Below are 27,085 nucleotides of genomic sequence, written 5' to 3' on the forward strand. Positions count from 1 at the left end.
ATAATTAATGAAGATTTATTCGATTTGATGATTGACCATTTTATTTACTGTGCTGATAAGTGTTAACAAAAATTCATAAATGTTTATACTTTTTCCTAATCAAACAGGTCACCAGCCCAAGTGACTGGACAATAATCCAAACAGGCTGCAATCTACATGGAAATGAATCAGGATACAGAATTCATTCATTCTTTTTCAATATCTGCTTTAGCTGAGAATAATGCAGCATATATGCAGGAATACATTATATAATATATATGCAGGAAGAGTGCAATCAACTCATTCACACTTTTTTTGTTAGTTATTTTTAGAGATGCAAAATCAAATACCAAGTGGGAAGAAACAAAACTTGACAGAAACAACAATGTGAGCTAAGTATCAAAAGCAAGCACCTTGGAGCTATGAGGCAAGAACATCATCTTGCTCGCCATCGTGCCACCTAATTTATTTTACTTAAGCAAAATAAATAAACATCGGTGAACAGCAACACGTATTTGTTCAGTTCAGTTGACAACAGAGAAGATGGTCCATTATTTCAAATAAGAAGTTTGTGCAACCAGCTGTTTTACAACAAAAACCTCACTGAATTTAAGGCAACACAGTTCTGCTTCTCACCGGAAGCAAATTTAGGTAAATGTTCCCAAGGTGGACCATTACATATATTTAGTCTTGTAACATTAAAGGCAGACATGTTTGGATGCAGTTCATCATCGATATCCCTGTTGTGCACATGTCTTACCATCACACCTTTATATAACAAAATATCTTTCTCCTGTATGATGCTCGAAAGGAAATATCAAAGTTTCTCAGTTCGTTCACATCCGGTAAGCTGAAAGTAGATCAACTGTCCACAAATCTTAATAAAGGCCCTGACGTGGTCTGTATGCTAGAAAACAGGAAAAAAGTGTTAGAATATTCATAGTAAATAAATATAAAAAATAAATAAACTTATTATATATTCTTACCATTCTACAAGTTCTGCACCTATTATGTCATGTATGTGGTACTTGATATCGAGTTTGATTTGCGATTTGTTCCGACGTGCTTCCAAATCTGCCTTTAGGATTTCGTTGTATTTTGATTTCTTGACCATGTTAAGTACAGCTTTGCGACCTGAAAAAGAATGACCTGAGCAACTGCAGCAATGTAAGGAGATGTTAAACTGCTTGTTATTTAATAGTCAAGATGTTAGTAAGAAGAATAGACTGGGTGATTCCATGTTTGAAGTGTTGCTTTGGAAATGCTATAATGCTGTTTTTAGCCTTTTATCTAAAAACAGGCACATAGGTTATGATGAACATTTTACCTTTACCTCAAACTTATTAATACTGTTCATTTACTGTATCACATTTACCCTGTATGAAGTATTTGGTGAATCGACCAGAGTTTGGAATTGAAAGCCACCAGCTTCCTGCATCTCTCACTGTCAACACTCCTGACTTCACAAGCTGCCTGTTTGTTAAAAGCAGATCTTTAAATTAAACCCAGAGCAGTGCAGGTACAGCTTGCTATTATTATTCATCATACATTGTCTTACGTTATCTCGGCATCTGTGAATAGAAACTCTGTGAGCATCTGACATTTGCTGAAACTCAATCCTAAGCACTTAGGCAGAACCTTATCTAAAAATTTCTCGACGGTTGCGCAAGTGTCTTTTCCGTTCTGTTCTGCCAAGACTTTCGCTTTGTAGTCTTCAGTAAACACAACTGCAAACGTGTCTGTGTCGAAGCCCAGCTGGAACATGAGCAGTTCTCCTTTGTCCCTCAACTCATTCTGCCAACACAGAAAAATGCAAGATAGAGATACAGATATCACAGAGCTGATTGGTTACAAGGTGTATGTGTAGCAGACACGTGTAAGTGTAGCAGACGCGTATAAGTGTAGCAGACACGTGTATGTGTAGCAGACGCGTGTATGTGTAGCAGACGCGTGTAAGTGTAGCAGAAACGTGTAAGTGTAGCAGAAACGTGTAAGTGTAGCAGACACTCTACACACTCTAAAAAATAGATGTTGAATGTTTAAGTAATTTGTTCTATAAAAACACATTTGTTGATCAGGCAAAACTTGCTGTTTAAAAAGTGCCAAAACTTTATAAATGTCAGTATCTTTTTTGCCTGTGTTCAGAAGAGAAGGTTTTGTGCATTTTTTTGGTAACATGACATGCATTATTATTAACAAGACAAAAAAGCAAAAAAGCAATGACCTAATCTTAGTGTAAATTTAAGGAATTAAAAACTATGGTTTCAGACCTTAGAAAGCGGTTAGTGAGTACTAACACTAACCAGTTCTTATTACAAGTAGTGTTTGCATTTTAAAAACATTTACATTTCCAGCATTTGGCAGATGCCCTTATATCCAGTGACTTACAGTATCTCATTTTTGTACAACTGGGTAATTGAGGGTTAAGGGCCTTGCTCAGGGGGCCAACAGTGGCAGCTTGGTGGACGTGGGATCAAGCTCACAACCTTCCGATTGGTACCCCAACACCTTAGCCACAGACTTCAAACCTAATGCGAGCTCTGTTTTGTCTACCAATCTTTAAGATTTTCAAGATTAGTAAAAGCTTTTTAATGTAAAGTCAGAGCTCTTGATTTGAGACCCTCATGACACCAATCACAAAAGTATTAAGACAGAGTCACTTTCAACTTAAAATAGCCATTTTGAACATTTTACATGACTTGGAAAGCAGATGGAAAATGGTGAAAATGGCCCTGACCTGCCATGGCGTGAATATCTGTTGTAAATCTACACGCTGTACATAAGATATGCAGGCGTCGCCACTGCTTCTGCACACACACATGTTCCAAGAATAAACCAGGCTTCGTGTCTGGATTATTCACCCAGGTCTGGATTATTCTCCTTTAACACAATACTTCCTATTACCTGCTAAATCAGTGCAAGGAACATTATTGTGGTTTAGCACTGTATATGCATGTTATGCATATAAGTGGTTATGCCTTGGGTTCACAAAACACTATAATGGGAAAAAGTTGGTGGACATGGAATAACATTACCAGCTGCTTGTCCACCAGTGTTTTGTCGCTGAGTAAACTGTACAGCTGGTGTTTGTAGACAATCAGTGGAAGGCTGTCGTCAAATAACTTCCTTGGAAAAAGCGTCATCAAGTACTGCAAGGTAGCTCTGACGTCACAAGGTCCTTCTGCTCATAAATAGAAAAATATATAAAAATTATTACAAAGGATTAATGACATTCTGGACATTCTGATTAACACAACTGTTATGCCTAACAGATCATTGAATTCAACAATAAAAACAGAAAACTACACTTGTAGTTACTCAGTTAGTGAACGCACCTTGAACACAGACTGAGGCACAGTTACTCAGTTAGTGAACGCACCTTGAACACAGACTGAGGCACAAACAGTTACTCAGTTAGTGAACGCACCTTGAACACAGACTGAGGCACAAACGGTTACCTTTAGTGAACGCACCTTGAACACAGACTGAGGCACAAACAATTAATCAGTCAATTAGTGAACGCATCTTGAACACAGACTGAGGCACAAACAGTTACTCAGTTAGTGAACGCACCTTGAACACAGACTGAGGCACAAACAGTTACTCAGTTAGTGAACGCACCTTGAACACAGACTGAGGCACAAACAGTTAGTCGGTTAGTGAACGCACCTTGATCATCTTCGTGTTTAGGATTTCCGATAAGACTGTCACCTCCAAATCTTCGCTTCTTTACACCAAACGTTTCAGAAATGAGGGACCTTTTTCTGTTCATAGCTTCAGAAAGGGGTAAATAACCTCTGAGTTATAAAGCGAACTAAAATAAAAACATATGCTATTCAGTTGAGGGCCAGAAACTCAAAACACATTCAGTGCTTAGTAGATTTGCTAACACTTACTTCCTGTCTGTGAAAGTAAACAAAGGAGGATCTTATCTAAAGGAAGAAATAAATCACGACATTCTATGTCTAAAGTCGAGTTGAGACAATGAACACCTTACTGTGTTGTTTACTAAACTAACTTCCTCATTTATATTTTTACGGTTGTCAAAATAAAGGTGCTTTACCGCCACCTACTGACGTGGAGCGTAGAGGGAAGCGTTGAGTAATTCTATTACATCAGAATAGAAAATTACTAATATATAATAAAATTTTCATATATATATATATATATATATATATATATATATATATATATATATATACATATATATATATATATATATATATATATATATATATATATATATATAATGAGGGTGTTGTGTTTGGTAAGGATCACTGACCACAATTTAATCAAATACAAAGTATTTGTTTAATTTCCATTTATTAATTTGTGTGTGTGTTTTTTTTTCATTGGTTGTTGCGTTAACTCTTACCCAGATAGTGCTATTGTGTAGCCTCTTTTTTGATTGGCTGGTAAGTGTCAGGCTCGACTGAGAACTCCAGGGGAGACGCGCTTGATTCCTGCCCGGTTCCATAGAGACAGCGGTGCGGACTGATACATTTTGGGCGCTGAGGCTTATTAAATAGATAAGTAGTCAAAAAGTTTTTCTGCGTGAGAAATACGATGTGTGTCGGGAGAGCGTGACAAAAGACCCAAATGACGCTCGATGCGTGACACTTGACAGCCCTGTAGTAATGCATTACATTAGTCCAGTCTAGAGGTCATGAATGCATGAACTAGCTTCTCAGCATCAGATACAGATAGGATGTTTCTCAGCTTGGCAATATTTCTAAGGTGGATGAAGGCTGTTGCTGTCTAATATAACAACCAGGTCTTTCACTGTTGAGCTAGTAGTAACAGTAGATCTCTCTAAATGGAAGTTGAATTTTGAGAGCTTTTGTGTACTGGCTTTTGGACCGATAAGTAGTATTTCTGTAGCCCCTTCCAAAATGGCGGACGCGTTGACGTGTCTGCATACATTTCAACAGCGGCTACTGCGCCCTCTACTGCTTCCTAATACGGCAAGCTATGACAACGAAGGGTATATATTACTCAGTAATTTTATTTTATTTAGCATTTTATTTAAACGCATTCTTAATACATCATTGTCTTAATTAATTCATATAGAAAACATTAAGATAAAAATATTAGTGAATATAAATGTACAAAGCGCTGTTGTTTTTTAAATGTCCCGCGTCATCAATTTGGAACGCGCCGTGGGTATAAAAGCTGTAGCAGCGACGGGAACAGCGATAGTGTGGATTGTCTGGAGACAAGAGACAAAGTGAGGAGAAACAACTAAGCAAAGCGACGAGAAACAACTAAGCAAAGCGAAAAAGAATCGAAAGATGCTGCACATGAAGACGTTTCTTTCCGGCCGGAGTAGCGGCACAGTCCGGGGCCTGGCCTGCGCCGCCGGGCTGATCGCGCTCACCACCGCGGGATACTACGCGTATCGCAGGCTGAAGAGGACCAGCGACCGTCGAGCTGCTGAACGGGAAGCTGCTCAAGGTAAGTTAAAAACTAATGACTTTAGTCAGGTACAGCGGACAAACAGGAACAAATCCGACGTGTAGTTTATCTAACAGAGCTAGCCGAAAGCTAACGCGTGTAGCCGAGCTAACATTAGCACGCGATGCTACGTGGCTCAGATCAGGAGGATTTTAAAGTATAAAAGTGATTATTGTGATTAAAAAAACACATTCAGACTCATATGGTGATTTTTACACTTTAAATAATCAAGGAAAGGGCGGTGACAAGAAGCCTGAAAATGAAACAGGGTTAATGTTATAATTATTATAAATGTTGTTGTTTTATTATTAATCACTAATCAAAGATCTTCTGTTGTCTTTTTATCTACACAACTTCACCTCATTTGGGTTCATGGCCGTGTTTTCAATTGTTGTTATCTGACTTGTTGTTATGACTGTTGTTATGACTGTTGTTGTTGGCGTTGTTATCTTTTCAAATCAAATTTTATTTGTCACATACATACAGGGTACGATATGCAGTGAAATGCTTTATGCAACTGTCTGGTATAAGAATATAAAGTATAAAAAAGCAAAGAATACAATGAGAATAAAAGTATAAACTATATAAGAACTGTAAAAAAAACTATATAAAAACATGAAATATGTGGCGAATATGAAGAAATAATGTATATACATAAATGTGTATGTTTTTTAAGATTGTCCTTAAAGTGAACAGGTGCAGTATGGTGTGTAAATAGTGTATAAAGTGGCACTGTGCTGTGCAAGTCCAGAGTTAAGTTAAGAGTTTTGACTGCTGTTGTTGGCGTTGTTATCTTTTGACTGTTATTTGCAGGGACATTATTATTATTATTATCATTGGCGAGATTAAGCTGGTTAAAATGAAGTGAATGTTTTGCTTTTTGCATGTTTTACTCACCAAAATCCATTTATGAACTATTGTTGTTGCCGTTGTTATTTGTTTGTTGTTGCCGTTGTTACTTGACAACAATAATCAAGGAAAGTGCAGTGACATGAAGCCTGAAAGCGAAGTGGGGTTACTGTTATAATTATTTTAAATGTTGTTGTTAGTTTTATTATTAATCATAATAATAACAATGTTATTATAACAAATATTATTTAATTATTATTTCTATCATCATTATTAGTGTTATTATTGTTGTTGTTATTGTTGGTTTTGTTGTGTATTTCCCTTGCTCTTAAATAAGACTTGTTTCTCGTTAATCAGTAATATAACTCTGTTCCAGTTGGCAGCATTGTCAGAGCTGCTGTTACAGACTATTAAACAGGTTTGAGAATGAAACAGCGCTACGGTCTGCTAAAGATCATAAAGACATGAAGTTGAGGAAATAGTGTCTCTTTCAGATCTCCATGACAACCTGGTTTATGCTCATCAGTAAATAAGCAGGGACATGAGTAAATATTGTTGTGGTTAAATGTGTAAAATGTTTTACAGGATCTGTTGTAGGTGTTGATGTCGAGGAAGTTCTCGTATGCACCGAAGAAGACCCTCAGACATCAGCTGTTGTCCTGGTAATTTTATATTTCCATTATTTTTAGTGTATTTCTTTAAGATTAATTTGCAAAAAATATCTATTGATAAGAAGCAAACATCGAATAAGTCTTTGTGCTTTATTCAGGTAACTGAGACAAATCCCCAGCTCCACAACACCAGCCTTGACCCTGAGAAATCAGCTGTCATTCTGGTAATTTTATATTTCGATCATTTTTCAGTGTAACGTTTCCCAAACCTTTTGTCAGTTCTACCTAAATTATTTAGCTTGCGTACCCCTGGAGATATCGAGCTGGTTAAAAGGAAGTGAATGTTTTTGCTTTTTTTATTCCTCACTGGAGAATCCTCCTCTTGGCATTTTCTTTTATACGTGATGTATTAGAGACAGTTTAAGATGATGCTTGTAGCCACTGAGACTGTTTGATTTAGTTTGCAGTAATTTACATTTAGCTCTCACATGCAAAGAAACCGCTGAAGTTGTATCACATGACGTGACCCATTTAATCAACTCGTAACGGTTTCAATTTATTTGTAAGAGTCACGGTGTGATGTTTGTCCTGCAGCTCTCGCATCACCATGGCACACGTCAGCTGCACTCTGCCTGGCAGACCATCCAGTTCCTTTCCTCACAGTCCTGCAGCTTCGTCTGTGAGGTATTGTTCTCATGTCTGTGTGCAGCATAGCAGCAGATAAATAAGTGTTCCCTCTTGTTCTCATGCTGTAGTCTGTGGTGTTGTGTTTCTGTCACTAGTCCATGGAGGTACGCAGGTACATCGCATGCTTGGTGAGAGGTCCAGAAGTCCTGCTGTGGTGGATCACCACCACCACCGAAATGTCCAGCAATCATTGGGTAACAGCAGTCTCCATTTGTTTTGCAAAACTTTACTCGTGTACAGACGAGCGATTGAGTAACAGGCAGTTGTTGGTGTCGTTATTTGCAGGGAGCCTTTAACTCCACCATTCAGGAGACCTCGATCACCTGCATACAGGTAAGATCTTGATTGTTGTAGCACCACAAAGCTTTAGTAAGTACAAAGACTAAATTTCTGCATTTTCTCTCAAAAGCGAGTCTGTGGGAGCGTGAGAGCGCTGGTGTCCTGCCATCATGAGGAGGCGACCATCCACGTGCCGTACGAGGATGGCGAGGTAAATTCATTACGCTACCCGGTTCTTCGTAAAGTTCGTCTGTTACGTTTGTTCGCACTGGCCATGTTTTGCGTTTTTGTTCACAGCAAACCATTTACCAGGTGAGTCTCTCGTACCTTCGCGTGGACGTGGACGGTCAGGTGGACATGTCCCATGAGGAGGAAGGAAGTTTCTTCACTCCTTATGCTGATTCTGAGGTTCAGTCAGAATTTGAGGTAATTCAGTGTCTCGGGCTTGAATACAGTACAGCTGCATTAGTTGTGTGTGTGGTGGTGGTGGTGCGGGGGGGGGGGGGTGTGCTGGATAAACGTATGTTCTCTGATGTTTGATGATCCAATGCTGGTTTCTCCCTGCAGGAAAATGACATGGAACTTCCACTTGAGGAGCAGGAGGTGCCTTTCATCAGGTAGGGTCGTCTTCACGTTTTCATTCTCTCACGTAAACGTAACAAAGCAGTCTGGTTAATGTAATCATGGTGGTGTGTTTTTTTTTTTTTAGCTTGTACCTCACAGGCCGTGGCATCACAGACCTCGTCCTGAAACTGCCTGCCATCCGCGAGGCGTTCTCTGTGAGTCTTTACACGTTTAGTTTCTCTGAAGACTCCACAAGTTACCCCACAAGCAAGTTCCAGACTGTCTCGGCTCATGTGGTGTGTTTATGTCGTGTTTAGAGGATGATGGCGAGCATGCATAACAAGAACTTCTTGTACGTGGCTGGCAAGCAGATCTTGATGCGTCTGGCAGCAGCCAACAAACAGGTGAGTGCTGATTTCTACCCGGTTACGTCTCGTACTCGTGCAGCGTCAGCTGAGGAGACAAAGCAGTGACCGGGTGTCTCCTTTCCGGACAGGATCCGCGCGACGTACAGAGGGCATACGACGAGTTGATCCGATTCCTGAGAGAGCCGTCCTATCAGGAAATGATCAAGGCGGAGGTGCTCGATGCTCAGGTAAGCTTGGAAGTGAACTGTCACTAACTATAAAGCATTTTTAGTTTTAGTCTTTACTTATCTAATCTAATCTAAATTCTCCCCCTTCCAGCTGTACCACTTCAACCTGCTGGATGTGTTCTTCGAACTCGTCTTCTTCAGCTGCTTAATCAACGGCCTGCCGCCTGGAGCCGTAAGTGTCTCGTCAGCGGTTCCAAAAGGGAAAACTCTAATGAATGTTTCTCTCCAAGATGTGGGTGGAAATAACATCACGTAACATCACGATTGTTGTTTTTCTTCTCTACAGTTGGACGGGGGATTCTTGCAGCATGTGTTCGATATGAACAGCCAGTGGGACGTGGACATCAGGGAGCCTGAAGCAGACCAGCTCTTTTTGCTGCTTTCCGTAAGTGAGTTTTTTCCAACACCATTATACACGTTAATTAAAGAATCTGCTTTAAATGTCAGTGTTTCTGTGATCTGTTTCAATAACATAATGCTGTAAACGTGTGTGTGTGTGTGTACAGTTAAAGCTGACACTGCTGCTTGAGGAACTGTTCTCGCAGCCTCTGGACCTGTACAGTGACCCAGCAGCTTTAGCCACTGCAGTGCTACGACTGGTGAAGGAGCATGTGCAGGAGATGCTGAAGGCCATGGCAGAAGTCTGAGCAACACCACACTCCTCTGGCGCATACACACACACACACACACACACACACCTCCCTGTTTTCTTTCTCTTTCTCTTCATTTCACTATCTTTACAGGTAAGTACTTATTACGCTGTCTTACTGTGTACACATTTAAACATGTCTTTCTTTTCTTCTCTCCCTGAGCAGCTACACAATACACAACCTTGACGGCCTGGTCTCTAACAACAACATCTGTTAGTTTGCTCTCCGACTGCACAAACACCTGCAGCTCCAACGCCAGTATCCTTTATCCTTTTTTTTTTTAAGTTTTAGATAGTTTTAAGTTTTATCTTATTATAGATTTTATAAGATTTTTCTTAGTATAGTATAATATTTATTAACGATTTTGTATTCTATTTAAGATTTTAGTATTCCATTTATTAGATATTTAAGGTTTTTGGATTTTTAATCAAATTTTTAAATGTTTTTATTCCAGATTTCTATATATTTTATATGTATTTAACTATATTCTAATAAAAAAATTTATAGCATATATTTCAGGCTTCATTGTGATCATTGTTCATGAGGCGCATGTGGAGAGGAACCAGCTGATCACGAACTACAATACAGCTTCACCTGCCTGTGATCGTGACGTCTCCCTCCCAGATACGCTGAGCATTTTCTGCACTCGGTTTGAGGTGCAGAACAACATTGTGTAAAGGAAGACCATCCCTCCCCCCAACGATACGGTACTCTGTCTATCCACGGCTAACGTGAGCAGAGTTAATCCATGGAAGGCTGCTGGACCAGACCACAATCCTGGCAGGGTGCTCAAGGAATGTGCAGAACAGAGCATCGTGAGCAGCTGCATCACTGTCTGGACACTGCAGCGGATAGTTAGGACAGCTGGGAAAATCGTTGGGAGACCAGACTGCGTAACAGTTTACCACAAGCCATCAGACTCCTCAATGACTAAACTGAACTGTACTGAGCACAGTACACACACACACACACACACACACACGCTCACTCGACTGTATGGACTGATCTGCACCAAATACGGTCTTCCATTATACATCATGTCTACAGCACCATCCATTTCAAACTGTTTACCTGCTGTTTTGCACATTTTCATTACATCATGCAACTGCTGATATTATATGAAGTGTTCATTCCAGTATTTTTGCACATGTACAGTAGAGTATACAGTGTGTATCCACTGCTTTTGTCTTGCACCAGGTTGCAAAGATTGCACTTTATGTGGCTAAGGGTGCTTTCACACCTGCCTTGTTTAGTTCGGTTGAATCGTACCAGAGTTCGATTGCTCAATTGGTGCGGCTCGTTTGGGCAGGTGAGAATGCAGCAATGGAACTCTGGTGCGCACCAAAAGCGGACCAAAACAGCGGACCGAGACCTCCTTTAAGAGGTGGTCTCAGTACACTTTTAAACGAACACGGTTCGTTTGTGGTGAGAACACGGTCCGAGATCGAATAGACCTAACTGCAAAAAGTATTGTGCATTTTGGACTAAACCAGCTGCCATAGTGGGTCGTTGGCTATATTTTCGGAAGATGAGCATGTCACAGTTTCGCAAAAGTAATGCTCGCCGCCTCCTGAAGTGTTTTTGCGATGCGTCTTCGCCGTTTGCAGTGCGTTAAAATGATATTTTCAAGCTGCATCCGCGTTTCATTCTGAAAATGAAGACTTTGCATAGAATGCTGTATACAAGCGATGTAGTAGATTAGAACCACAAACATAATTGCAGCGTGCAGTCGTCTCTCCATGGTGTACTGTATGCTGTATTTTCCTCTTTTTCTTTATTTCTGGAGTTTCGTTGAAATTTCTCGCACGTTTATTCTGACCAATTGAGAAGCAGATTAGGAAATGCGCTCAAAGACATGTGGCCAATGAGTGATGTGGATGTTATCACATGACGGCATTTTGGTTCGCTTCAACTGGTGCAGAACAGAACGATCAGTGTGGTGTGAAAAGGAACCAAAACTGCTAAAAAGCTCCAATGTATAATTTCTTGCTTTTGGTCCGGACTATTATGAACGAACTATAGATGTGAAAGCACCCTAAGACAAACTAACTTAAGCCTTTAGCTCTGTTGTTCTATGTATATCTGTCTCTGTTCTACGGTCCTGGAGAAACATTTTCTCATTTCACTATGTACTGTGTCGGCTATATATGATTGAAATGAGAATAATAGCTTCTTGACTTGATAATGTGTTATTTAAATGGTTCTCCCAACCAAAATTCATTTCAGATGGTGTGGATTGATTGGTAACATCACCTGGTACATTGCAATCAAATGAGTGAATCCAATGGCACATTTAATGTAACAAAAAATGAAATAAACACACAACACGTTTTAGTTAGCATATCCTTTAGTGAGTAAAGTTTCCCCGATGGAAGAGCCTAAATCCTTCGCTTTGGTTACCAGTCTGTCAGATGACTGTGTCGAATGTATAGTCGATGAAGGTGGAGCAAGTATGATTTTAGTTTCGAGCAGAATTCAATTCAAGTTTATTTGTATAGCGCTTTCTTACAATTGACATTGTTTCCAAGCAGCTTTACAAAGCATAAATATAGAACAAAAGGTTATTGTAAAGAATAATTTAAAGATTAATATAATACAAAATTTAAGATTAATATAAGATATATTTAAATGTGTTTGTATTTATCCCCAATGAGCAAGTCTGAGTTGACTCAGGTGGCTGTGACGAGGAAAAACTCCCTTGAATGGTAAAGGAAGAAACCTTAAGAGGAACCAGACTCAAAGGGGAGTCCATCATCATATGGAGGGTGTGATTATAAATATACAGTCTGACAAATGTTGATCACATGAAGTTCACATCTCCTCTTTAGTATCGCAGAGTCTAACTGGAGCTGGTAGATCTCTAGATGCCTCACAGATGATCCTCACAGAGTCGGCCTCATCTCAGTGGAGGTCCAAAATCTTCATGGCACGGAAGACAATCTGAGCTGGTACAATTTCTGGATGCCTCGGGATGGGTAGAAAGAGAAGCAGTGGAGAGGGATTAACGTAGCTGCTGTTCATAATAATAGCAAGCACTAGATGATAATTGTGCACTTGGTCAGATGTAATAGAGCACAATATTATGGGATGTATTATGTGTACACCTGACTAAAGTGATACATTTTTAATCTACATTTAAACTACGAAAGTGTGTCTGAGCCCCGAACACTATCAGGAAGACTGTTCCAAAGCTTGGGAGCTAAATACGAAAACGCTCTACTAGATTTTGATATTTTCTGGGAACTTCTAGTAGTCCTGAGTTTTGTGATCTCAGAGAGCATTGTAACGTGTTAGAAGACTAGTTAGATACATGGGAGCTAAACTTAACAGTTAGCCAGTGTAAAGATGATAAAATTGGGGTTTATAAGATCATATTTTCTTGTCCTTATAAGAACTCTGGCAGCTGCATTTTGGACCAAACTGTAACCTATTTGTTAAAAATGCAGGACAACCGCCTAGTAATATGGCTCTGAAGTTTTGAAGACAGACAAGAGTGACCTTTCCATTTTTTTTTCAGTGGTTGTTGCGTTAACTTTTACCCAGATAGTGCTATAAGTGTCAGGCTCGACTATGGGAAGTTCGGTTCTTTTCCGCGAACCGGTTCAATAATCCAGTTCACCAGTTTTTTTACGTCCTGGCGTAATGACGTAAATTCCTTCATCCCGCCGCTGCCGGCAGATATTAATACAATCAATTTAACACATTTGTTAATCATAACTTTAGTTGAATACGTTTCTTACATTTAAGTTTTGCAACTAAAACACCCAGTACAGGAAGTGCTAACGTGGGTGTTTTACGTGTCTTAAAGATATAAAGTTAATAAACTAAACTTCATCAACTTACAAAAACATACAAAAAAAGCATACTTTTAAAATGTTTCTTTTGCTCAATCAGTTGTTTCAAAAACTAATGCAACTGAGTTAAACACTCATACGTTGATAAGACGTTAAATCATAACCATTTCCATTTGTTGCTGTATCAGTTCAGTGATTCAAGCATGCGCAGTATCCAGCCATCACTACTCGACTAAGAACTCCAGGGGAGACGCGCTTGTTTCCTGCCCGGTTCCTTAGAGATAGCGGTGCGGACTGATACGTTTTGGGCGCTGCGGCTTATTAAATATATGATAAGTAGTCAAAAAGTTTTTCTGCGTGAGAAATACGATCTGTGGCAGGAGAGTGTGAGAAAAGACCGAAATACACTATTGTTTATTTTCATATTGTATTAATCTTTTCCCTTTACTAAACATTTCTGTGGAGAGGAACTTTACTACTAACGCAATCACGTCTCTATCTATCTATCTATCTATCTATCTATCTATCTATCTATCTATCTATCTATCTATCTATCTATCTATCTATCTATCTATCTATCTATCTGTGCAAATACACTATTGTTTATTTTCATATTGTATAAATGTTTTTTATAAATGTTTACTAAACATTTCTGCACTTTAGGAACTTTATCAGTATTTGCTACTAATGCAAACACAACATGATCCCTGAGATTTCCTGAGCTCAGGCTGCTGTCTGTGGGTTCCTGCCACCTCACAAAACCACACCAGTGAGTGGATCCATAACTCTATATTGTCTGTAAATGCGTGTTTGTGCACAGTTTCAGGTTCACGGGACCTCATGCTCAGTGTTCCTGGGATTGTCTCCTTGCTCCATCTTGGCCATGATGAAGTAAATATTGAAGATGTAAGACTGAACATTTAGTTCATTTAGATGTTATCATACATATGCTATAAGCTTCACAGTGTAGTAGTATACAGTATGTCCCACTGTATCCCTATAGGCTATTAATAATGTCAAATGTGCCCAGTATCATGATATTTTTTAAAATCAGGTGTATTCTGTCACTCCCTATCAACCCCACTGTTTCTTTATTTCATACAGAAGTCAACCATAGTGTTCATTCTCCCAAACGATTGCAACACTGCTCTTCAAATCTGTTTTATAATGACCTTAGCTTCTGCCATGCCAGAGCATTAGAGGCTCAGTAGTGAACACATTGGGTTACTAATAAAAGCACTACTCTAAGAACTGTCAAAAACAAATAAATGAATTAAAATAAACACCAAAATGATTAGCAGGCCCCGAGTCATATTCGTATAGAACATCAACCTCATGGCAATGCAGGTGGTTTGTTTGTACTAAATTAAACAGTTCTACATGCAGGGCTCTGTTGCAAATGCACTGCACTGTCCACTAGGGTGCAGTATTTTTCTTCCCAGTAAACCTTTTGCTCGGTATAGTTGGCATTATTTTCCTTTTTGTCCCACTTCTTCTTGTCATTTGCATTTACAGCATTTGAAAGAATTTTACAGCATTTGTACAGTCACCCTTATCCAGAGCGACTTTTACACAAGGGCCTTGTTCAAGGGCTTCTTGCAACAGAACAATTTTAAACTTTTTAAAATACTCTGTAGCTCTGGTAGACAACAGTCTCTTCTGGTTAGCTTTCTGAATGAGATGTGGTTCTGCTTGGTAGAGAGAACATCAGCATAAATGTAAATCTAAATAAAAGAAGTTGAGGAATAGACTATGCTATTTTTTTTTGTTGCTGAACTAAGAGGTGTAGCTAAAAATCACAGGCCAGTATCTTAAGTTCTTCTTCTTCTTCTTGATTCACACGCCAGGGTTCTTGCTGATGATCTCCTTAACATGTAAAACATTTGCTTATATTGTGGTTATATTTCTTATTGAAATTATTATTCCTATTGAAACTCTTCCAGTCAAAGATGGCAAGCAGCCCAGCATTGATTCTTTGACCTTCAATGATTGTACAGTGTTTTTTTTTGTCTAACACGTGATAATACTGTACAAGAAAAACATGGATAGTGTTTTTTTTATTGTTTTTGCTTTTTGTTAATTGTAGTTTTTTATTGCATGTTTTTGTAACAGTTAACACATGTTAATACAAGTTATACATGTTTATGTTATTAATTTCTATTATTCAGTTTATTTCAATTATATTTTATTTATGTGTTTTTTGTATTTGATTTTTTCGGAGCATCAATTACTCAATTAAACTAAATTTCTGTACTTATCTGCAATAGGGTCCAAACTTATACAAAATCAGACATCAAGACTTTTCTCTGCACTAGCAACATAATAGTGGAATGACTGCGGATCATGACAACCGAGTTGCTGAATTTCTCTGTATTTTTTACCCATACAGTCTAATAGTGTTTTAGCATTACAGTTTTCTTAAAATCTGGACAATCTGTAATAGCAATAGGAAGAAAAATCACTTCCCAACATCTAGCCAGGTCAGAAACTCACTCAAGGAGCTAGACTTATTAATGTCAAAGTATACGATCAAGAGATAACTTCATGAATGTAAATATTTAAGAGAATGTAGAATATTTAACTCAAGATGTAACCTCTGCTAACAATCAAGTACAGAAAGAAAAAAGAACATATAGAAGAATGTTGGGAAGAGCAGAGTAATGGAGAAGAAAAGGAAGAGCTCATGATCCAAAGCACACCACATCATCTGTCTAACATGGTGGAGGCAGTGTTATGTCATGGTCATATGTCTGCTAGTGCAACTGGCTCACTGCTGTTTATTAATGATGTGACTGCTGATAGAAGTAGCAGATTGAATTCTGAAGTGTATAGAAATATACTTTCTACTCAGAATCAGTCTGCTTCAAAACCGACCAGCTTCACAATGCAGATGGATAATGATTCAAAACTTACCGTGAAGCAATTCAAGAGCTTTTTAAGGTAAAAATGGAATGTTCTTAAATGGCTGAGTCAGTCATCTGACTTCAACCCAACTGAGTGTGGCTGTAGTAAAGTAAAGGCCTACCAAGGATTTGCATCCAAGTATTAAAAATCGATCATATTTTTAAGATTATGTTAGTTTGTCCAATTACATTTGAGCCTGTAGGGAGGGATGGAAGGATTATATAAAAAAGTTTCCTAAATAAATTCCTAAATCACCTAAACCCCTTGAATTAAAGCTCAAAGTTTACACTCTTGATGTCTATAATCTTGATACCTTCATTTCAAATCCACTGCAGCTGTGTACAGATTTAATTTTTTTTTTAAATGAGATCATAATACTGTCCGAATACTTATGGACTTATTGCCTTTATTTACCCATCCATTAGCAATCCTATCTAGACTCAAAAGCCCTCTCAGAGAATTCAGAAATACTGTTCATTGTACGTTGTGTAAACAGGTCCAATCTATACAACTTGCAGATAAATGGACCTCTTTGGCTTAATTCTCATAACTGGTCATATTACAAAGCTTTTATGGGAACATTATGTTTATAGTGAACTATAGAAGCTCTTCAGATAGCTTTGTGTTGTGTTGCTCACGATATTTCAAGAACTGGAACGTCAATGTAGGTAGTAGTTCCTTTAAAAAAAAGCTATCTCATTGTTTGCTATATAGGTAGAGATGAGCTTCAGCTGGATGAGCACTGGGGAAGAAGTAGGTCTTTTACACACTACCCTGAAATTATAGAGTTTGGATATTTGGGTATGATTTAATTTTCTTATTTGTGCATTTGAAAGGAAATTTGCTTTCTTCTTCTCAACAGTAGTGAATATTTGTTTGGGGTTTGAATCAAAGGTGAGAATGTCACCTACACAGAAAATCCCAAAGTTCTTCATTACTGCATCTTTCCTCTTTGGTAAGAACTTTGTTTTTTGCTGTTTGTGTATTCACTAGAATATTGTTTTTAGATTTGTTTGTAGAACTTTATAATTCTAATTAAGTTTGGTATTATTTATAACTCAGTTGTTATTTAGTCTTCATAGGACACACGACTGCTTGTCTGTCACGCCGATGCCTGGCTAACGACCTCATTAACAAAAGCCTATACAGTGCACCACAGTCTCTGGGGTGTGTTATTGATGTAAACCTCACATCTATCCAGTACAAGATGCTGTCTGTTGTAAGTAACTAAACATTCTGTTTATGTCATTCACAATTCACAATACCTTTTGTGTGTGTGTTTTAAGTACTACATGGTGTAAAACACACAGAGTAAACATATGAGAAAGATTATCAAATCTTGAAAATATTATTTTCCCCTTTTCTTTTCTTTGAAGGACACCCAGACTATGCAGTTCTCTAGCCGCTTTAAAATTAACATGGTGAGTAAATTTTTTATCTCTTCAGTTTTACAACGTTAAAGTTAAAGTGTATTTAATTTGAACAGTGCATTAAAAGTGAGAGCTTACTGCAGTGGAAAGAAAAGTGTGGGTTTGAGTTCACTATGAGTGTCTTGAACTATCAACAGTTCATTCCCCGTGTTGGGAATATGACTGTGTTAGCATTTAAATGAAATGTGTGTAAACACAACAGTTTTTAAAATAGATCAAATTTGTTAGCCAACTGTATAGTTAGATATGTTTCTAAATAGATTAAATTCCACACAAATTGATTTATTTTTCTTCTAAATGATGCAGTGGGCAGCTTTGTCACCTCAGAGTTTCAGGTCCCTGGTTTGCAACATGCTGTTGGGTGGATTTCCACCTTTCGATTATGGCTTTCAGATAGATCTGTTAGTTTCAGTGACACTTATAGTTGTCTTTGCCCTTGGCACAGTATTAGCAAGGTCAGATGGACTTAGGAAATCCATTAAGGACAGCAACGGGTTTAGCAGCCTTAGATGTCAGACTCCAGCCCATGAAGCGTTGGCTGAAATTCTGATGCATATGACACACAAAATCTTAAACACTTCAGGAGTTTTGAAGTTATGTGATTAGTTGGACTATAAAGGATTTCTGGGAGATGTGTGGCTCGTGTTTTTTTAACTTTCCGCATAGAAACTCTGCTTACTTCACGAAAGATAGTGTGACAATGAACGCATATGAGGATCAGCTAAACACTGGACTTTCCAAATTATGTGAAGTTCATGGTACATGCACAACTTTCTTAAATTAACCATATATGGTTGCATGATTGTCTGTATTTCTAGGGAGACTGACTTTACATTTTCACATCTCTAAACATGACACTGGACATAACAGACTGTGATTGGTTGCCTTACATGTCAGACACTCTCTTTGGCCAAAAGCTCCTATGGATGAGTCTGGACCTTCTGATGTCAGTTTATAGTTCTGGCCACTAGATGACAGGATCTGTCCACAGTGTTGTGCCACTCACCAGCTTTTGAACTTAAACACATAGGACTACCAATTTAAGCCTTTCCCTGTTGTAATAGCATGGATAGCAAAAGAGATCCACTCTTGTAGACTAATTTCTTGTACTGCAATAGCATTTTAAATCTGTACTGATAAAAGTTACTCTGTTGCACAGCCTTCCCCAGATACAGGTACAAAAACTAAGACGTTGGCTTGTTAACCACAAGCTATTTTTTTTACAGGCAATGACCCAAAAGCAACCAGAATCAAGTTACCACAAATATAGAATTTATTTATAAACAGATAAATGTCGAATTGTTCCTTGTGAGAACTAGGAACAAAATACTCATCGTGTTACGAATATGTATAACTTGTAGCTAATGCCTCCATTTATACCAACAATAATGTATTTTGTTATATATTTAGAAGCTAAAATAGAAACTAGAGAGCACAAAACTGTGTAGTTACTAAGTCAGTATGACTCTGTATATACTCATAGTACTACAAAGTGAAGATAAATTGTGTTGATTCAAGTAGGAAGAACAAAAATAAAAAGACTTTATTAGACTTTGAGGCATGAAAGTATGTGTGAGACCATTTGGTGGTCAGGACGAATAATCTCAGTATTTTTGTCTTCTATATTAGGAGTGGACTGACCCAGACCTTAAATGGTCAGATACAAATTACACATTTAATGAAATCATGTTGCCTGTGAAGAAAATATGGACTCCTGATCTCATTGTGGAGAATGCGTAAGTCAGATTTGAGCACTATTTTCCTAGCTTAAATATTACTTTACAATTACAATTTCATTTATTTGGTAAATTCTATTCATCCAAATGAATTAGTAGTAATCAGTAATCAGTTACTTCAAACACACAGTAAATGTTGTGTGATATCTTGTAAACTATCTTCTTAAGTAAGATATCTTGTTAATGTATTCAGTGTTGTGTGAAATGTTAAATATTATTATACCACAAGTGATAGCAAGCAATATCTTTCTACCTCTGTGTTCTAGAATATATTTGAACATAAAACCTGCTACTGAAGATATAGTGGTAAAACGCGATGGCACTGTGAACTACGCCATTGTCATGTATACCACGATATTGTGCAGAATCAACCTCCTCACCTATCCTTTTGCTGAAGGCTCTTGTCCTGTGGCTATCAATGGATGGAGCCAAAGCTGTAAGATTTACAAGACTGCAATTTACACTAAATGAGCAGACAATCATTAAGGCTGCAGTGCAGAACAGAAAATAAAATCATGTAGATGGAGATCAAGCTTCGGTTATTGTTCACATTGGACATTAGACTTGGGACAAAAAGTGATCTGAGAGACAGGCTGGTGGCAGACAGGCTGGCTCGAGTATTTACAAAACTGCTGGGATTTATAAAATCCATAGCTCAGCAGTTCTGTAAGACAAAATAAGGGTTGAGAGAGACTGACAAGACAGGAAGGTCCATTCAGACAGAAAGACTAACTTGATAACTCAAATAAGCAAAACTCTAAAATATATATGATGCTTTTGGATGCTATAACATTAAGATTTTCTTTCACTTGAACTAAGGGGCCAAATAAGTTCCAGTATGACAATCAGTGCCTGACCCCAAAGGCTTTTACACACATAGTATTGTATTTGGGCACAGCACTATACATTTTATTTGGGCATTACACATTTTGTTGATTTTTGAAGTAAAACGAAATCTTTGAACTAAAACTATTGTGCAAAAGTTTTGACACCCTACTAAGCCAGTACTTGGTTACAACCCCTTTGGCAGATATCATAGCAGGCTAGTTTTTATATTTATTTTATATCTTTTTTTCTGTTTATTTATTTATTTGTTTATTTATTTGTTTGTTTGTTTGTTTGTTTGTTTGTTTGTTAAAGAATATTCACTCCCTCCTCCTTTGTGGACATTTCTAGTCCTGAATTATTCTTGGGCCATGTTTAAGCTCTACCTACAGATTAAGAATGATTATGATCTGCTGACAAACACCCCTATACATAAAAGTTGGTGAGATGTACTGTACTTCTCATCAAAAGTTGCTCCCTTTTTAGTCCAAACATACTTGGTGACTGCTGATGAAAGAAATGTATTGTTACTTCATTAGTCTGCAACGTTTCCTTTAGGTTAGGATAGTAATCTTCCATGCAGATCAACCAAATGATCTATCAGCTAAATCACATGTCCATGATCTCATTTGGAGATTTGGCTTTGGTTTTCTGTCCAGCATTCAGGCATCAGTTAGATCCAGTTTCTGATCTTTAGTCAGCTTGTCATGTAAAGGGAGGTTGGATTGGAGGCAACTGCAGTGAAAAGCATTTTATTTACTCAGCAAGCAGACAAATTCAAACTTGAATCAAACTCCAGAAAGGTGCACAGTCAGAGGTCAGACAATTACCAAACAATAAACAAAATATGTGAACGAGGAAAAGAACGAGATTAGAACCAGAATAACACAAGACAAACAGCTCATTAAAGACATGGTACTGTATAACACTGAACGGTATTTTTGCAAAGAGCAGAGAAACTCAAGGTTTGAATACAACCCATGATGGAGACATGGGTGGAGACAAGGCATGAATCTGGGACACAAGGGGAAGATTCCTGACTCTACTGCTTAGGTGAACACTTAGTTGATGAGTGTTAGGACATGGTTTGAAGAGTCAGAGGAATGATTATTCTCTGATGGCAATTCCTAATGAGAAATCTGGTCCCTTTTAATGAGTTCTAATGAGTCAATTAAGGCCTAAAGACTTCTTCAGTAATTTCTGAGACTTTACAGCTTGAATGGTGTTTGCACATGCCAGTAATGACTAATTTTCATAAAACATGAAAACAAGAAAAATGGCAGCTGCATAGGTTTTCTTTACACTTCCATCAACGAAATACGTGGAAAGGTACAAACATCCGCACTTAATCCATAAACATGTACAGACAAAATGAAAACTGGGATCTTTATTGTGTTATCATTTTTTATTAATGAATTACAAAAGTTAATTTTTAATAGTAATGCAATTATATTTGTGTGGTTTAGCTTGTGGGCTGCAAATCCAGTACGGCTCACTATCTGCACAGACTGGTGATGGAACTGAATGGACCACTCTGTCAGTGAACCTCAAAAATGACACAGGGACAAAGAACCACAACTATATCTATGTAAATCATTTATTTATTCTGACACTCCCGCACAAATAGCACGTACTGTAGCCTATCAATAAAAGCTCCTGTTTTGGGGTTCCCATGTTCAGCATTGAATTTTTTTTTTCATATGTCACACTACATAGTGGTGCTTAATGTTTCATATGTAAGTAGACTCTCAGGGCTTTAAGAATTTTTAGTTTGTTGTTTATATCTTTTCTGTAAAGTTTGAAGATGTTATTTTCAAACACTAAAATTCTGTATAAGGTTATCCCAAAAGAGGTAAAACGTCTCACTGAAAGACAGTGTTCTGACATATCACCATGCTGAATATCTGGAGAGAAAGGTTGATTAATTAAAGTGACCCACATGTCAAGTAAACACAAATTCTTGTCCCCGACCTATAATACATAAAGTTATTTAATGCCGAATGTTTTTTTCTTTTTCATACTCCAACTTGTAAAGGTCACTATATCCAGCAACCCTTTTAAAGCAATGGTCTCACTGGTCCTGCCCAGTGCACTAATCATGATCGCTGATCTGGTGAGTTTTGCTTTGCCGCTGGATGGGGGAAAACGCAGCTCCTTCAAGATCACACTGGTGCTCAGCTTTACCATGTTCCTTCTCATTCTCACTGACTACCTCCCTAACACTGGAACATGCAGCCCTCTGATACGTGAGTATGTCTCCAAGAAAAGTACTGCAGCACTGAAATGATGTATTCATGGCTACCTAACATCAAAACCTTTGCTGAATTTATTTCATTATTTATGTAAAGGAATTCCTCGATAAATAACTGTGCATTTTATAATTCTAATTCCCATTTTCCAGGTTATCACTTCTGCTTCTGCATGTTCGTTCTGGTGCTGAGTATGCTGATATCCATGGTGTTCACAAAGGTGGCAACAGAGGGCAATATTCTGTGTTGCAAACTTCCAAAGCTGAGTAAACCAGGCAGGTTTAACACACATATGGCAATGATATATAGGCTATCTAGTTTTCACCAAGTGCTTATACTCTGTACTTACCCTTTATACTGTACCATTAAGTACAAACTCAAATTAAATTGTCCCACAACATTAACATTTTCAACTCACCTGATAGATCGTAACCACTGCTCCATAATCCAATTCAATAGATATCATACGTTGAATTATGTAATAGTTCTCATATTCTTTAAATAAGTACAACAATTGTGCAGTTCTGATAACTTCCAGATTTTGGGCTTCATTTCTGTGCAGGTGTAGTATTTTGCTGATAAAACTTTGGCATGTTGATAATTTTGTTGGGTGTAAGCAGGGCTGCAGAATTTGAGTAACTCTTCTTTGGTTGTGTGTTTCATATACCCTGTTTAGTTGTGCACCTGTTGTTGGTTTAGTAATTAGTGTCTCAGTCAGTTAGCTACTTGTTTTAAACTCCTTTGTGTGGACCAGATCACTGCCAAGCTTGAGGGTAGCTTCCAACCCAGAGGATTCCCCAGTTTCAAGTCACTTAGGTCACCTGAATAAGAACTATACCTACCCAATCATTGACCTCCACTCTGCATCCCTGCTCTGCCCCACTTCCGGCTCTGTGGGGGATGCCGCTCCACCTCATTGTGCTCCACTTTCCTGTTCCATGGAGGATGTGGCTGTGCCCCCTGCCTTGTGTAGGATTTCACCTGCATTCCTCCTCGCTGAAGTACAGTAGTGTCTCTGCCCCATTTGCTTGTCTGAAGATGTTGCTCCACCCCATGTTCATCCGAGGACCTCTCTCCACCCGTGGCTTGTCTGAGGACCTCTCTCCGTCCCTTGCTAGTCTGAGGACCTCTCTCCACCCCTTGCTAGTCTGAGAACCACTCTCGACCCACTTGCTTGGCTGAAAATTTTGCTCTGTCCCTTACTCAGCTGAGGATGTCACTCTTGCAGCCTATCTTGGCTGAGGACTTTAGTCACCTTGCTTTGCTGTCGTCCTCGCTCCCCCCTTGGTCCTTGCCGTGTTCCTCACTCCTCCTTTGGGCCTCACCAAGTTTTGCTCGAGTTCTGGAGTTTTAGTGTATTCTTGCATTTGTCTTTTTTGACCACAGTTATCAGTTTAGCTGTGTGTTCAGCACATTAAAGAAGAGTGGAAGAGTTGGATGACATTTAGTCACATATTTTTCTTCACCCAAAATGCCTTTGAGGAGAAGCTAGAATTAAATAGGCAGAGTAAATTAAGTGACAAGTACAGAGTTATAAAGTGATAAACACATTTACATTTACATTTACATTTACAGCATTTGGCAGATGCCCTTATCCAGAGCGACGTACATAAGTGCTTAAATCTCTAACACTGAATACATTAATGCTGGTTCACTAGGTTACAAACACACAATGAAGCTATCGGAAAGGGTAGTGGAAGCTAGGCTAAAGCACTATTCGGACGGGATTAGTTCTACGTGGGGACGTGGAGTAATGCAATTTTACCTCAGGACGTCTGTAATATTAATTGGCCAATTCGCACAGGACAAGACATCTCAATAAAACTAGCAGAAGTGGGAGGGGTAACTCGCTTTACGCACCACAGTAACCTCCTTGTCGTCATGTGCGTATGACGTTGCGTCCTGTTATCACGTGCGCAAACAGACAACTTGGCGCTTCCATGCTTGCAAAAACGCGCCAAAAACTACTTTTAAACAGGAAATGACGGAATTTTACTGTACATATTTACAGCGGGTCTTTTCGGACGGGATTAGTATTACCTGAGATAATTTTTCCGGACCTTTTTGCAGAAGGTAAAAGTCGCCGTAATCTTTACTGACTTTAGCGATATTCGGACTGGATTACTTTGACATGGGAGGTAAAGTTTCTCTGTGATTTTAGTCCCGTCCGAATGTGCCATCTTGGGAATCATTACGGACAATGTCAGTAAAGATTACGGCGACTTTTACCTTCTGTAAAAAGGTCCGGAAAAATTACCTCAGGTAATACTAATCCTGTCCGAATAGACCCGCTGTAAATATGTACGGTAAAATTCCGTCATTTCCTGTGTCAGGAGTGTTTCAAAGGAAAGGTGTACAAGACAGAGCAGTTACAGTATGCTGTATTGGTTAGACACTGTAGCAGTGAGGAAAAGACATGAGGCAGAGATGGAGGTAGCAGAGATGAGGATGATGAGGTTCTCTTTGGGAGTGACGAGGATGGACAGGATTAGGAACGAGCTCATCAGAGGGACAGCTCAGGTTGGCTGTTTTGGGGAGGACAGAGGGGATAGATAGAGATGGTTTGGACATGTACAGAGGAGGGAGATGGTTATATTGATAGGCCAAAGATGTTATGGATATATGGATGGTGTTGAAAAAGGATATAAAGATAATTGGTGCGAGTGGAGGATAGAGGATAGAGCCGAGGATAGAGTTAGGTGGAAACAGATGGTTTGCTGTGGCGACCCCTAACGGGAAAAGACAAAAGTGTGTAATAAGTTAGAATAAGGTTTAAAAAAAATTCAACCCCCCTGAGCAACACCCCCCCCCCCCCCAACCACACACACACTCACATCTGTTGCATATTTTCTTTTCACTTAAACAATGTGCAAAACGCAAACTAAAAATCATTCATAAATTGTTCAAGTTTGATTTCTTACGTTTTTGGACAGTGATTGTCATAAAGAGGCACAGTATATTTCACAATAATCTCTCTCTCTTTCTCTCTCTCTCTCTCTCTCTGAACAGATCAAACAGGAATGCAGTTTCTTGACATGACTGCAGATGGGCATTATCTCAGGAAGATTGTGAATTTTGTGGAGAAGATGGATAAAAAGGAAAGTGAGATGAAGAAAAAGCAAATGCTGGCAACCAAGTTGGACAATATCTGTTTTTGGGCATATGTGAGCCTTGATGTTATTTACAGTTTATGTGTGATTACTTTTACCAAAACTGATTCTTGTAATGTTGACAACTTGAATTTCTGGTAGCAATAGTTTTCTGTCTTTTAAAATATCATCTATGCACTCTCAGTGTATATCTACAAATAGATCTGGAGTAGAGGGTTAAATGTCCAAATGTCCATGCAGCCAATATGAACTACCAGAATGGTCACTGATTTTGCTTATATTTGAATAATTACATTTCTACATTCATTCCTAGACATTGTTCATACGACAAACATTAAAAAACAATGGCTGAAATGCTAAAAATTCATAGAATTCATTCGAACAATATTTCTCATATGCTAATGACTAATACTGTTAGTAGCAGGCTAATGTGTTGCTGAAGATGAATGAAAGATCCAATGAACCAATTAATGAATGAATAATTGTAACACTGCAATATATACCACTCCTACTTGGTACTTATTATGATGATTCTGTATGTCAACCCTCATTTTGCTTACTGACTATGGATATTGCCTCATATTTGTCTATTTATGCTTTTTTCTCTTTACTCTGTGAACTAAATATTTACATTAATCTAAGTATACAGTACCTCTACAAATATCTGACTATACATATATCTAAATTTATTTTGATTTGAGATTTGGATGTTGCTTGTGTTTGGAATTTGTAAATAAACCTTTTGCACATGGCATTTAATTGAGTCTGGTTCATTACATCAATCTATAAATTATAGTCAATTGTGGAATCAAACCACTGTTACCAAATATGACAAATGTCATTTACTGTACACTTAAGAATGGTTTTGGTTCTGGGATTGCTAAAGCTCTGACTACATCTTTTAAATAATGTCCGTTACCAGATTATTTCTTAAAATTTATTCAGAACCTCCATTATATGCCACTAAAACCCCAATTTCCCATTTTCAGTGACTCACCATCTAACAAGAGAACTATAGGCTGTTTTCTATTGTACTTTTTAATGAAATAGAACCCAAAGACTATTTTTTTGAGATCAGATTCATCTGCTTTTGTTCTTTCTATTGAACTCCAGCCAGACAGGGAGGCAAACAGAGGTAATTAAAGATGTGCTATTATATGCTCATGTGTTCAAACATCACATGAATGCTAACGTGGATTAAACAGCAATAGACAAGAAAGTCAGAATGCACAATGTGGATCATGTTTACAGCATAGATGCTTTAAATAGGGGATGTGTATTTTGTCCAGAACACATCACATAACGATTTAACTGAAGTAAATAGTGGTGCTTATTAAAAGCCATCTGACATCCCCTCCTCAGAGCACTG

General features: G+C 38.3%; 3 protein-coding genes across 9 annotated transcripts; 2 read left to right on the plus strand and 1 right to left on the minus strand.

Moving 5' to 3' along the window:
* Nucleotides 1–23: 23 nt before the first annotated feature.
* On the minus strand, nt 24–4,032 carry stk19 (serine/threonine kinase 19). Of its 4 annotated transcripts, none has more exons than XR_007137910.1 (7): nt 3,601–4,025; nt 3,015–3,160; nt 1,538–1,773; nt 1,355–1,452; nt 966–1,113; nt 491–886; nt 24–418 (listed from the first exon to the last, which is right to left on the minus strand). XR_007137910.1 is itself a non-coding variant. In XM_047800727.1 (7 exons), the coding sequence occupies exons 2-7, from the start codon at nt 3,749–3,751 to the stop codon at nt 841–843; spliced, it is 825 nt and encodes a 274-aa protein (XP_047656683.1). In that variant the 5' UTR covers nt 3,752–3,753; nt 3,876–4,032; the 3' UTR covers nt 24–840. The 4 variants fall into 4 exon arrangements, 3 of the variants coding, with proteins under 3 accessions (XP_047656683.1, XP_047656684.1, XP_047656685.1); XM_047800727.1 differs by having other exon boundaries at nt 24–886; nt 3,601–3,753; nt 3,876–4,032; XM_047800728.1 differs by having other exon boundaries at nt 24–886; nt 3,649–3,753; nt 3,876–4,031.
* A 730-nt stretch (nt 4,033–4,762) lies between these two features.
* Nucleotides 4,763–12,009, plus strand: LOC113639520. Of its 4 annotated transcripts, XM_047801277.1 has the most exons (17): nt 4,763–4,963; nt 5,152–5,433; nt 6,868–6,944; nt 7,052–7,117; nt 7,488–7,577; nt 7,676–7,774; nt 7,866–7,913; nt 7,990–8,070; nt 8,157–8,285; nt 8,427–8,476; nt 8,569–8,638; nt 8,741–8,827; nt 8,920–9,018; nt 9,110–9,190; nt 9,305–9,403; nt 9,525–9,926; nt 10,176–12,009. In XM_047801277.1, exons 2-16 carry the CDS (start codon nt 5,271–5,273, stop codon nt 9,663–9,665), a joined length of 1,380 nt encoding a protein of 459 aa, XP_047657233.1. In that variant the 5' UTR covers nt 4,763–4,963; nt 5,152–5,270; the 3' UTR covers nt 9,666–9,926; nt 10,176–12,009. The 4 variants fall into 4 exon arrangements, with proteins under 4 accessions (XP_047657233.1, XP_047657234.1, XP_047657235.1 ...); XM_047801279.1 differs by lacking the exon at nt 4,763–4,963 and having other exon boundaries at nt 4,986–5,433; nt 9,305–9,407; XM_027141400.2 differs by lacking the exon at nt 4,763–4,963 and having other exon boundaries at nt 4,986–5,433.
* Nucleotides 12,010–16,916: 4,907 nt separating this feature from the next.
* On the plus strand, nt 16,917–26,416 carry LOC113639627 (5-hydroxytryptamine receptor 3A-like). Its single transcript, XM_027141620.2, has 10 exons — nt 16,917–17,119; nt 17,229–17,321; nt 17,440–17,585; nt 17,743–17,787; nt 19,426–19,532; nt 19,799–19,968; nt 21,824–21,945; nt 22,393–22,603; nt 22,759–22,881; nt 25,616–26,416. The coding sequence occupies exons 2-10, from the start codon at nt 17,267–17,269 to the stop codon at nt 25,855–25,857; spliced, it is 1,221 nt and encodes a 406-aa protein (XP_026997421.1). The 5' UTR covers nt 16,917–17,119; nt 17,229–17,266; the 3' UTR covers nt 25,858–26,416.
* Nucleotides 26,417–27,085: the final 669 nt, after the last annotated feature.

This window comes from Tachysurus fulvidraco, chromosome 15 (genome assembly GCF_022655615.1).
Source record: "Tachysurus fulvidraco isolate hzauxx_2018 chromosome 15, HZAU_PFXX_2.0, whole genome shotgun sequence".
In the NCBI taxonomy this organism is placed as follows: Eukaryota; Metazoa; Chordata; class Actinopteri; order Siluriformes; family Bagridae; genus Tachysurus; species Tachysurus fulvidraco.

Bases quoted from the DNA above. Each gene is read 5' to 3' on its own strand.
- LOC113639520 (XM_047801277.1), top strand. From the start codon at position 5,271: ATGCTGCACATGAAGACGTTTCTTTCCGGCCGGAGTAGCGGCACAGTC. The intron at 8,071-8,156 runs GTAAATTCATTA...TTTTGTTCACAG, and splicing joins TGCCGTACGAGGATGGCGAG to CAAACCATTTACCAGGTGAG. The intron at 8,828-8,919 runs GTGAGTGCTGAT...CTTTCCGGACAG, and splicing joins TGGCAGCAGCCAACAAACAG to GATCCGCGCGACGTACAGAG.
- stk19 (XM_047800727.1), bottom strand. From the start codon at position 3,751: ATGAACAGAAAAAGGTCCCTCATTTCTGAAACGTTTGGTGTAAAGAAG. The intron at 1,774-3,014 runs GTAATGTTATTC...CTGTGTTGGCAG, and splicing joins CACTGGTGGACAAGCAGCTG to AATGAGTTGAGGGACAAAGG. The intron at 1,453-1,537 runs GTAAGACAATGT...TTTAACAAACAG, and splicing joins TTCACAGATGCCGAGATAAC to GCAGCTTGTGAAGTCAGGAG.
- LOC113639627 (XM_027141620.2), top strand. From the start codon at position 17,267: ATGTCACCTACACAGAAAATCCCAAAGTTCTTCATTACTGCATCTTTC. The intron at 17,586-17,742 runs GTAAGTAACTAA...TTTTCTTTGAAG, and splicing joins AGTACAAGATGCTGTCTGTT to GACACCCAGACTATGCAGTT. The intron at 22,882-25,615 runs GCAGGTTTAACA...CTCTCTGAACAG, and splicing joins TCCAAAGCTGAGTAAACCAG to ATCAAACAGGAATGCAGTTT.